The following is a 12,500-nucleotide window of genomic DNA, read 5'->3' as shown; positions in this document are numbered from 1 at the left end:
ACTGCGGGGGAGATGGGGTTTGTAGGTGGAGCTGGAGCTGTTGTATTTACAATTTAAAATGTACTATATGGCATAAATAACTTAACCCGATTGGCTCTCTCGCTCTCTTTGTGTGTTGTTCCATGTCGGTGAGTGGTTGTGTGCCTTCTGCCACTGTGGGGCGAGAAGTGTTCTGGGCCAGGGACAGCTGAATTTGATGTTTAAAATATAGTATTTTACTGACTTAACTAAACTATAAATGAATGAATCTCATCTTCTCTCTTCTCTGTGTGTGTGTGTGTGTGTCCATGCCCATGGCAGTGAGAGATTGTTTTCCGTCTGTGACTGCGGGGAGAGAAGTTCTCTGGGCCAGAGAGAGTTTACGCTGTTGTGTATAGAATGCAGTATTTTAGTAACTTAACTAAACTGTAAATTAACATGTCCCATCTTCTCTCTCTGTCCGTGTGTCCGTGTGTGTGTGTCCATGGCAGTGAGAGGTTGTGTGCCTTCTGCTACTGTGGGGAGAGGAGTGTGCTCGGCCAGGGAGAGTTGAAGCTCTTCGGGCCCACGCCGGGTTACGTGCCCCTCCACATCCGCAACCGGCACGGCAGCTCGGAGAACCACGACGACGACTACCATGACGACGCCGATGACGATGATGACAACAATAACGACTTTGAAGACAACGACCACCAACCCGCGAGCCCTGGCCAGGGAGGCAGTGGTCTGAAAAAGTGAGTGCCACCAGTGTATTTGTGGTTTCTGTGTGCCTGTGCCTGTGCGTGTGTGTGGCTGAAAGATGTCAGACAGGCTGCCGGAAATGAACTGCATAGACCATCTAGTACATTGTCAAGATAATTCTGTGGTAACATTTGATGACTTGAGGTATAAGATTTAAGAGTTAATTATCAGCTTTTGCAAGCTCTGGTGTTTGCAATAGGATTGTATCTGTATTGTAGGTGACTAGCTCTGCTCTGTGGGTTTGCATACTTGTCATATATTTATGACAGCCATGGCTTAGTGGTTAAGGAGATGGGCTTTATGTCAGAGGGTTACATGTTCGAATCCCACCCTTCCACTTCAATACCCTGCACTTTAAGTCAAGTCATGTCAATAACTGCACAAAATGGGTGTAAGGCGCTTTGGATAAAAGCTTCAGCTGAGTGTAATACCATGGAAAGAATAATTGTGTAATCTTGTCTTGTGGACATCATCTTAAAACGCGGTTCTCCATTTGATCATTTAAAAACATTTTTTGTCAATAATATGGCTGGGCTCTACGATCAACTAGCCCACCATTAACCTCTCCTGCCCCTCCCTTTGGGCTGTGTAAACCAGTGTTGCCAGATGTGTCTGACCAAATCCCGCCCAAAAGCTTCTCAAAAACCGCCAAAATGCGCTAAATTCCGCCCAAATTCAACAAATTACATTGACTTCTATGGGCCCAAAACGGCTGAAAAAAAACGCCAAATGGCCAATTTTTCCGATTTTTACCCGCAGACGCTCATTCTAAGAAGCCCAATTGGGCGGGCACCCGCCCAATCTGGCAACACTGGTGCAAGCCTGTCTCTGTGAGAGAGAGAGTGAGAGCTAGTGTGAGTTGAGTGAGTTAGTACGAAAGTGAAATTGCTCCTCCCTGATTTGCCCGGCTAGTATCCTTGGTCATGTGACTTGAGTGCTGGGAAAATGAACAAACAGCCGTGCTTCACTGCAGCTAGCACAGCCTAGTGGATCACCCGATCCCTGTTTCTCTGTAAACAGAGTAGCTTTTTATTGTGAGGACAGCAACTTTGTTTGTGAGCGTAAATAGTTAGCAAGACGCAGACACGATGATGGGCTGCGTTTATATTAATTAATCTCACCATGCGTGTGTGCTAGTGGTGCTGTGGCGTGGACCTGTCCCCCACCCCCACCACCACCCCTCTGCCCGCACCCCCAGCCCTCCGCCCCCTCTCCTGTCATTTAGAGAAGCCCTGACCCCAATGACCCCCCGTATGGAGGGAACAATACTGCCATGCCACTCTGCCCAGAGCCCAATTAGAAACAGGGGAGGTGTAATTACTCACTGGCATCAAACAAAACGCTGTGTGTGTGTGTGTGCGCGTGTGTGTGTGTGTGGCTGTTTGTATGTGGGGGGGTGGTGTTGGTGTTGATGGTGGGGGGTGTTATAATTCCGTGTGTGTGTGTGTGTGTGTGTGTGTGTGTGTTTTTGCATGCATGTTAGTGTTTTCAGACCCCCTGCCCATTCCGTTTTTAACAATGCCAGAGATCGGGGGAAAGGAATTCGGCATAAACTTTTTATTGAGCATTTGTTTCCTTATGTTTTCCATTCGTGGTGGCAATTCCCTCATTTAAGAATAACAAGGTGAAATTCCCCAACACCCCCCTACCCCCACCTCCACTCACCACTAACATGCCAAATATGTCCTACTCTTCTCTTCCTTTCTTCTTCTGTTCTTTCTTTTTTCCCACCTTCATCCTCTCTTTGTCCATTCATCCTCTCTTTCCTCTTCATCCCTTCATCCTCTCTTTGTCCTTTTTCTTCCTCCACCACTTTCAAGCATATGTGTGTTTTCTTGCTGCAACCATAAATAGTCCAAAGACTAAGAAAGTGTGTTGTGTGGTGCCGTTCCCGGCAGGGTGTGTAGTGTAATGAGCGTTGTGTAATGTGTAATGGAAGAAGCCCTCTTCCCTATAGGTGGTTACGATGTAGCCAAAGGTGGCCGCTGCACCTTGAAGTGTGTGTTCCTCTCGCCTACCTCAGTTTCAACTATGCCAAGTCCATTATCCCCTAATCACTTTTTGGTAGCGTGATGTTCATTTGCACTCGTAATGTTTTGTGCTTTTTTATGGCTAATAACTGGACTTTATTTTGTGGAGCTGTGCTTTTCCATTACCGGTACTCTCATACATAAAGTGTCTGGATTCGCAGTATAAACCTGCTGGTGACTACTTTGAAATGGCTTGCTGTTATTCTCATACACAAGCCCAAATCATCATCATTCTCACTGACAAACTAGCATTAACCTCGTAGCTCCTCATCTACGTCCCTCCCCCCCTTAAAGTGATACTGTCCCATTTTTGGAAATAAGCTTATTTTACACCTCCCCTAGAGTTAAATAATAGGGTTTTACCGTTCTCCTATACTTTCAACCGTTCTCTGGGAATGGCAGTGCAAATTTTACCTCCAAGCTAGCCGTTTACATTGAGTCCTATGAGACCAGTTAGCCGCCAGCTGGTCTCATAGGATTCAATGTTAACTGCTAGCATGGAGGTAAAATTTGCACTGCCATACTCAGAGAACGGTTGAAAGTACAGGAGAAAGGTAAAACTCAACTATTTAACTCAAGGGGAGGTTTAATATGAGCTTATTTCCAAAAATGGGACAGTATCACTTTAAGGCCAATGTGTGTGGGTCTATTTGCACCCTAAAATTTTCTTCTCTTTTTTATGGGCCGTGATGTTTTTATTTGATAGGTCAGAGTGAAGTGGTGACAGGAAGCGAGTGGTAGAGGGAGAGAGAGATGGGGAAGGATCAGGAAGTAACCTTGGTCCAGATTCGAACCCAGGTCCTCTGCCTAACTGTCAATGGCCTGACTGTTTGGGCCACGGCTAGGGCCACGGCCATTTTTTTCCTGTCTGTCGAGCGAGAGAAGCGAATGTGATTGCTTCTCCTCCTGATGAATAGTGCAGCGGAGGTCTCTTGTCGCCGCATTGCTTTCTTTAGCCATTCAGACAATTGGTTTTAGATGAACGTTGATGGGACTGATGGTCCAACGATGCTGATGATGGTACTGATGTCCCTGATGTCCCCGAATTGTGACACAGAGTATCAGTGTGTATGTGCGTATAAGTTTGCGTATAGTGTGCATGTATGTGCGCGTGCGTGCGTGTGTGCGTGCATGTATACGTCTGGTATCGATGACAAATGGTTGAGCGACATTGCCTCAGGCCTGAGAGCTATTGTGCTTCCTCTCGTGTTAGAGCTGGAAAAGCTCCATTTCCATCCCAACGGTGCGGTCAGTAATTGCGTTATTATCACAGTATTCAGTTTCCACCACCCCGCAGTTATTAATTGGTTGGAAAAAAGTCGGTGTTCAACTTTTTATCCTTGCGATACAACACTTTATATCCTCAGAGCGGAATGAAGCCTCCAGCCCAACCCCCACCTCCACTGCACTTTCAGCACTGTTTGACTACTTGCATGATTTTTTAATTAAAAAGAATTCAATCCATCAAGAAATGCTCAAGATCATGTGCGTTTATGCTTGTGTGATGGTTGATGTAGGCCTATACGCGTTCACATTTCTTTTTTTAGATAAAGTACATCATTTTGACAAGACAAAATGGCCCCAGTTTTGGGGGGGTGTATTGTATACAGCTAAAAGACCAATGCTGCTTGCTTACTCACCCACCTCTATCTAGATCACACATTGCTAGGCAACTGCTTTCCTCTCCTGTACTTCCTGAAACGTTCTCAGTTCATGATAAACCATTGTTCTCGATCCTGTTGTTAATTAGTTATGGGACTTTGGCTCCGGTTCTGGTATTGTTGCTATCAGACTTGGTGTTGCGCTTGATTTCCTCCTTCCACAGGCGTACGTGTTGATCCACGCTGATAGGACTTATCAATTTGCTTCAGCACAAGCACACTTGATGTATGGAAATTGTGTTTGATAAATGGGAATGGTGTTTGTTGTGGTGTGCAGGGTGTAGATTTCATTTCTTGCAATATGTCACCAATTTGGCTTCTCAAAATTGCATTTCTCTCTCTCTCGCTCTCTCTCTCCCTCTCTCTCTTTCTCTTGCACTCTCTCCACTGTGAATTCCAATAGTCTGAGTTAGTTTATGACCAAGCAAAAATGCTGTGCTATTGTGCATTGTAAATGAAAGGGGGAAAACGGGGAGATCTGGAGCGCTCTGACCCAAATAAACTACCGTATGCTAATGAAGCCAGTGGTACAATTCAATTTGGGTCAATTAATTTGGTGCCAAAATGGCCCTGGTGATTAGTCAGGGATGGAGGGATTGAGGGAGAGAAAGAGAGTGACGGATGGAGGGGAAGCGAGAAAGAATGGGGTGGGGGAGAGGGCTAGAATGTGGGAGAATTTCACTGCTGGGCCTACTCTGTTCTCAAACCTCTTTGCTCACTCGCTCTCACACTTTCTCTCTTGCTCGCTCTCTCTCTCTCTCTCTCTCTCTCTCTCTCTCTCCCTCTCTCAATCATGCCTCCCTTCCCTCCCCTCCCTCCTCCTCCCTCTCCTCGGTCTCTGCGCTTTTGCTGTGCTGTTTTTCACCCTGGCCTACAGCACCACGTGATCCATTGTTGACAAAGGCTCCTGACGAAAGGCACCCAAGGGCCCGTTGGCCGCCTGCCTAATTTGCCTTCCCCGCGTTACACTGCAGCCAGTCACACGGCTCCCTTGAGGAGCGCTGACGTAACACTGCACCCTCTCCTGTTTCTTGGCAGCCAGCCAATCAGGCGCAGCATTGTTGCGCTCCGAGCAGAGCGATTGGTCAGAGCAGAGGACGGAGCCATGCTTGTGATGGATGGGTAGTTGGTGGTTGGGGTGGGTGTGGGTGAGCGTGAGGGTGAGGGTGGGGGTGGAATGAAAACAATAACAAATAAGTGGGTGGGTGGGGGGTGGGGTAGGGAGAGAGCCTTCAGCTAGAGAGAGAGAGAGAGAGAGAGAGAGAGAGAGAGAGAGAGAGAGAGAGAGAGAGAGAGAGAGAGAGAGAGGAGAGAGAGAGAGAGAGAGAGAGAGAGAGAGGAGAGAGAGAGAGGAGAGAGAGAGAGAGAGAGAGGAGAGAGAGAGAGAGAGAGAGAGAGGAGAGAGAGAGAGGAGAGAGAGAGAGAGAGAGAGAGAGAGAGAGAGACAGACAGACAGACAGACAGAGAGAAAATACACGAGTGCCATTGGAGAGCTGTTAAGGTGGAGCATGTTAAGGAGGTCTGGTAGATGGTTTAACTTTTTAAAGGATGGCCGTTTCATAGGGTGTACTCATGTTATATGTGTTGCTACGAGTTACTGAATTTCAAACTTGACCAACCTACCTATTCTTAATTCATCCTGGCTGGAAAAAAATAAACATGGATGCATTGACTTTCACTAGCTTAGCGACATGCTCCCTCTTTTAACTTGTCTTACATTACATTACATTACATTGCATTTGGCAGACGCTTTATAACCAAAGCGACTTTCAAAAGAGGACATAATCAAGCCAACATCACAAGCAAATACAAAGTGCACAGGAGATATACAGAACAACAAGTGCAGTTGCAAAGAGGGGTTAGTTGTTTTTTTTTTGTTTTTTTTTGTTTTGTTTTTTTTTTGTTTAAATATAAAGAGTAAATAACAAGTACACACACACACTCACAAACTAAACTAAACTAAACTAAACTAAACATCATGTCAGGAGTCTGCCCTGGGGCAAGGCCAGTTCAAGCATTAGTCTAGAAGATTCTCTCGAAAGAGGAATGTCTTTAGTTGTTTCTTGAAAGCTGCAAGAGATGTGCTCAGTCTTGCTGCCTCTGGGAGACTGTTCCACCACTTGGGTACCACAACGGAGAACAATCTTGACTGGGAGTACCTAGAGCGACTGGATGGCAGAGCAAGACAACGCTAAACATGAAAAATAAGACACTTCATCACCTATATAAACCACGGCCAATGATTTTAACTTTATTAAGCCCCAAAATAGTGGCATACCCCTTCAAAGAGAAGGTTTGCTATTGACCTAGCTCAATTCAGGCTATCCACCGTATTAGCCACTGTTGCAAGGACGGCACCATTACTGTTTGGGTGGCACCTACTCATTTACCTACTTACGAGGGGTGTGAATCTTATACCCACAAAATGATTCGAGTCAATCTCGATTCACAGGCTACGATTCAATTCAGGGAAGATTCATTAAAAATATTTAGCGATTCGGTGCGATTCAATGTCGATTCGGTGCGATTCAATGCTGCATAAAGATAACCGATCCAAAATCGGTTATCTTTACACCCCTATTAGATAGATAGATAGATAGATAGATAGATAGATAGATAGATAGATAGATGGATAGATAGATAGATAGATAGATAGATAGATAGATAGATAGATAGATAGGTTTTTAAACTACATCATGGTAGAGCAATTCTCATCGTAAGCTTCCCAATTGACCTCATCAAAGCCAACACTCCCCTTAGTATTAAAAAATGAAATAATCTCGATTCACAGGCTACGATTCGATTCAGGGACGATTCATAAAAAATATTTAGCGATTCGGTGCAATTCAATGTTGATTCGGTGCGATTCAATGTTGCATAACGATAACCGATCCAAAATCGGTTATCTTTACACCCCTACTACTTACTTATGCCCAACTTTGAGCCTAGGCCATGAAAAGTGTTGAAATGGGTAGGGTTAAGTGGGCATGGTGACAAGGTGGATAGATGGACCTCAGGTAAGGATCTGTTGTGTCAAAGATGGAAGGAGCTGTTGTGTCAAAGATAGACATATGGCCCTGCCATGCTTGCCCACTGTCTTGACATTAGTACACTGGACACATTTTGAATGAATATTAATATTTTCCCCATTTCTTGGGTTGGTTGCTAGAAAGTGAGTGGTTACGCTTAAAGCCTTGTTATACATCTATGTCTTTTTGTTTGTGCTGCTGTTGCTGTTCTTAATTAAGTGTCCTTATCTTTATCCGTTGAACTTTGCTAGACCATTTTTCCTCTGTATTTGATTTCAGGTTGTAGGCCTTTGTTAGGTTTTTTATATGTTTACATTATGTGTATTTTAGAAAACCAAAAAATATCAAAAGACCCAAATGGAAAAAATATCCACATACGTTCAACCAGGGTCTTCTTAACTTGAGTGAATACTTCCATTCATACTTCCAGTTGCTCATGATGTTGATTCTGCTCCTACCCTGGTGTTGCGGTGGTGATCCACATTAGCCTGACGAGCCCTAATTGGAGATTGGAGAACCTGGCCTCTCTCTTGGTTAATCACACACATAATCAAACACTGGTCTAAGCTAATGAACACAACGTAATCTCATGATGGAGACCATTATAGCAATACCCTCGTGACTTGCCGTCAGATATCGCCCTGTGGAGGCAGGGGGCGGTGAGCATCGATTGGTAATTGAAAAATCGATTCCTCTTATGGAGTTGAGTTCATCTAACAATCTGCTTTAAAAGGTTAAAGACCTTGAGCATATATGATGCGTGTCAACAAGATGTTTGTTTTAGATTCTGTTAAAGTACCAAGAACTTTCTCCTGTAGGGATTCAATTATATTATTATAAGTAAAGCATGTGTATGTGGATGACCTGGTGTTGTACTTTCAGCAGCTATATTGATCATTCGTGATCTTGTAGTCAGTTTATCTGGCTTGCATCATGACTCGCAAGACAACCCTTCAACATCAAGCTTCTGTTCTTCAGTACATTCCAGTAACTTGACCAGCTTCATGTTAAACACCATATTGATTTAAAGACTCACCCCCTCTTTTACTTTGAAGACTGCCCATGAACTGACTCCAACAAATCTCTCTGAACTTGGTCACATGTTCTCTTCCTTCATCTCATTCTCCTTCATCATCTCCTTCTCCTGCACTTCCCTCTCCTCCTTCCTATTCTTCTTCCTCCTCCTCCCCCTCCTCCTGTTCCTCCTCCTCCATCCTCTTCACCCCATACTAAGTCCTGCCCGCTGAACTTCAAAGTTGGTTAAACCAGTATTCCCCAACCAGGGGTGCATGTACCACAAGGGGTACGCGAGCACACTACATGCGGTACGTGGGGAAACTGTAATGATAACAATGTACTGTTTGGGAAAGAGGAAGAGATATGGAGTTAGGGGGTACTCATGGCATGACAAAAAGGCTTAGGGGGTACGCAAGGCGGAGAGATTGGGAAATACTGGGTTAAGCCATGTTTGCCCTCACTGTGTCTCTGCAGCACATTCCCTCAGAACATTCATAATATAAATGTTTCATATGCCCATAGTGTTATGTAAAATAATGGCCATATGCATGTTCGTCGCAACACCAATACGTAGGTGTAAGTCAAAACGCATGTCGTGTTTGACAGCGTGATTGTTTCACGCCTTATTTAGTGCCGTTAGCGCAACAGTAGCATCTGCACATTTTGTAATGTGTTCGGTCGGTTGGTCGATTGATGGCGCGCAATATACTTTTAGTTATGATGGATGATAAACCAATGGAAGGCGGGTGTCGATGTGTTTACTGAGATGCTGAAGGTTTTTTTCTTCATTCACACTGCAGGCAGCCCGTTATTTACACCTGTAATTAAATCCAACCAAACGGCCCGGGGGCCAGGCAGGCAGACGCACCAAATGGCAAAAAGCGATGCCTGACTGTGATGTATGTTAGGTATGTATACAGGGCTGCTTACAGCTTTGCCCGGGCCCAGGACAAAGTAATCTGAAAGGGCCCCCCCAACCAATATATGATGTAATATGGACCCAATTCTGGGCTCTTCCTCTTCCTGGGCCCGGGACAACTGGCCCCTTTGTCCCCCAATGACTACTTCCCTGTATGCATGAAGCGTATAGAAACACAGGAGCGAGGAGAGCAGGCCGGGGAGGGAGAGGGAGATTGGCTATTATGCTTCAGCAGTGCAGTGGTGAATGGAAACCATTCTTCAACGCTTTCCATCCGAGCCACATTTAGGAAGTAGCTCACTCGTGCGTGTGTGTGTGTGTGTGTGTGTGTGTGTGTGTGTGTGTGTGTGTGTGTGTGTGTGTGTGTGTGTGTGTGGTGTGTGTGAGACAGAGAGTGAGCGAGCGCGAGAGAGAGAGACAGGGTGTGAGACTGAGAGTGAGAGGATGGGCCTTAATGGGGAGGAAGTATGGTCAGCGATGCTTTATTTAGACATATGCAGATGTGGCAGGAGAGGGATGAGGGGAGATGAGAAGGGGAGGGGAGGGGAAAGGAAAGGAGGGGAGTGGGCACTGGTTTTCCCTTCATCCTTCTAAATCCACTCCCCACTTCCACACACACACACACACACACACACACACACACACACACACACACACACACACACACACACACACACACACACACACACACACACACACACACACACACACACACACACCCAACCCCACAGCCCCCTGTTTTCTCGGCCAGCTCCCGTTGCCTTCCCGCTGCCCAAGGGCTGCCTGGCCCCGCTGTAAAACCGGGTCTTGCTTTTAAAATGTTAATTCCTGTTTTCCGCTTCCGTGAGCCTCAGAGAACCTCCAGTCTCTTCTAGGAAGGCTCATGCAAAAAAGGCAGCCTCTCATCCCCTCAACTGCCTCCTCCTCCTCCTCCTGCTCCCTCTTCTTTTTTTACTTCCTCCTCCTCCTCCTCCTCTCCTTCTTTCGTTTCTCTCTCTCGATCGCTCTCTTTCCGCTTTGCTCTGTATCCGGAACAGGCTGTGTGGTGTGATGTGGTGGTGGGGCATAGCTTGCTTGAACGGGCTGTCCTTGGGCAGCTAGCCAGTGCTTTGATAATAACATCCCTCCTCCTCCTCCTCCTCCTCCTCCTCCTCCTCCCCCCTCTTCCTCTCTTCTGGCTCCCTTACCTGCTCTCCCTCTCCCTCCTTCTCCATCCCCATCTTCCCTCACACCAGCCTCCCATACGCTCCCACTCTCCAGCCATTTCATCACCTTGCCCATTACCCCCTCCACAGTAACTGCATACCTGCAGAGGAGAATTGTACTTGACTTTTCCTAATGTGCCTTCAGATTTATGGGGGGCATTTAAATTTTCGACGGAAGCCCTGCCTCATGCCAGAGATGCTTTTTAGCAATTCCTAAATTGCCCCCCATGTATGGCATCGTAAACGTCCTTCCGTGGCTTTAAAAGCCTGCAAAGATGATTCATCATTATGATGATCAGCCAGCCCTTGGGGTTCACATATTGTTGGCGCCATGGTGGTCTATGGACTAAATGTGGTGAAATATGAAGGAGACTGTACTTCCGAGGACATTCCCGCACCAAAGCCTTAAAACTTCAATCTTTCGGATTAAATGTTGTGATATTACTAGTGAAAGTTTGCTTAACTTTGCTTATTGGTGGCCTTGGCTCAAACAGCTTAAGGCACTTTACTGTAGCACCGGTGACCCGGGTCAGGTTCTGGCCAGAGTTCATTTCGTAATCCTTTGCTGTCTTTCTATCTCCCCTAGCTTTAACTGTCTCCTCTTAAACTGTCCTGTTCAATAAAGACAATGAAAGTACCAAAAGTTGCCTAAACTTTGCTTATTGGTGGAAACAAAGCAAAAACAAAGGACTTTTTGTCCTGTGGACCTTGGGTGAACTCTGACCTTTTGACCTTTTCGCCCTCCCCCACAGGATCAGCTCACCGGACAGTGGGCTACACTCGTCCTCGGCGCCGGGCAGCTCGGACCCGTTCGGAGAGGAGCCGACGCGGCGGCCCTGGGACGAGCTGGGCCAGATCGGTCTCCCTGACGACATCAACGTCCAGTCGCTCTTCGACCCCACTGGTGAGTGGAATCGTGGCCTTTTTTTAACTTGTCCTCGTTAATGGGCCCTTTTCAAGGGATGTCAGACACCTCCGAAGCAGGGTAACAAAAATGTAACAGAACTGTGATCGCTGTTAAAGATGCTGCAGCCGGTCTTGGAAGTTGTTTTTCACAGGGGCTGCAACTAATTTTACTGGCTAAAGTGGCATCCGGTATTTCCATTTAGAGATGTATCGAAAAGAAATGTTGAATATAAAGATGGAATACAATGCCTACATACTCATCAAGCTACGTTTGCAGGAGAAACCCAGAAACCCAGTCTCAACACAAGGATTCAAATTTCTTCATCGCTTGTCATTAATTAAAGTACAAGGGGCAAGTGTTGGCGGACATGCTAGGACAACGCATCCAGACACACTTCGACCCCGCCAGTGAGTGGCGTGCCCTTTTACGTGTCCCCGTTAATTTGCTGCTCCCTTGCCAGGATGTCTCTCTGAATTTTAAAAACACCAGCGGCACTCTGGTGCCTTTTTTCACGTGATTAGCCTACAGCATTTGTCATGTTAGCCTCTGAAGATGGAGGGGCAAGGCTAATTGGGTGTCAGATCTCGGTGGCATGCGTTATATGGAATACACGAAAGTCAGTAGGTCGTTGGAAGGTTACAACGTGTCTCCTTTTTTAACTGCCTTGGGTGTTTTATTCTTTTAAATATGCTGCAGTCAGCATAGTGAGCTACGGTGTTATAGGCATCAGAAATGAAAAGGAAATTATATATTTCTTAATAAATGACATGGCCGCTGAGGATTTCGCTTATGGTTCTGAATTATTTAAACAATTGATGACCCTATAGTATTACGCCATATAATAAGAACTAACATTTCAATGGTGTAGGACTGAATTGTTGGAATGAGTAACCCGTTTCACTGTAGTTACATACGTAGTCATTTTCTCTATCACCCACTTAGATCTGATATTGAAACGATATGAGTCTTATAAGTGTCGGCTAATGAAGCTGTCATGCCAATGTCCATGGAG

The 12,500-nt window shown here is 45.8% G+C and overlaps 1 protein-coding gene across 12 annotated transcripts in view; it reads left to right on the top strand.

The window, feature by feature from the left end:
- kmt2ca (lysine (K)-specific methyltransferase 2Ca) overlaps positions 1-12,500 on the top strand; it is a 244,243-nt gene that overhangs the window by 49,060 nt on the left and 182,683 nt on the right. For all 12 annotated transcript variants that reach the window (XM_063206925.1, XM_063206924.1, XM_063206918.1 and 9 more), the window contains exons 5-6: positions 471-713; positions 11,334-11,485. In XM_063206925.1, the coding sequence (XP_063062995.1) occupies positions 471-713; positions 11,334-11,485 (395 nt within the window). The remainder of the gene's footprint in view (positions 1-470; positions 714-11,333; positions 11,486-12,500) is intronic.

This window comes from Engraulis encrasicolus, chromosome 9 (genome assembly GCF_034702125.1).
Source record: "Engraulis encrasicolus isolate BLACKSEA-1 chromosome 9, IST_EnEncr_1.0, whole genome shotgun sequence".
NCBI lineage: Eukaryota > Metazoa > Chordata > Actinopteri > Clupeiformes > Engraulidae > Engraulis > Engraulis encrasicolus.
This window is presented reverse-complemented; position numbering and strand designations above follow the sequence as displayed.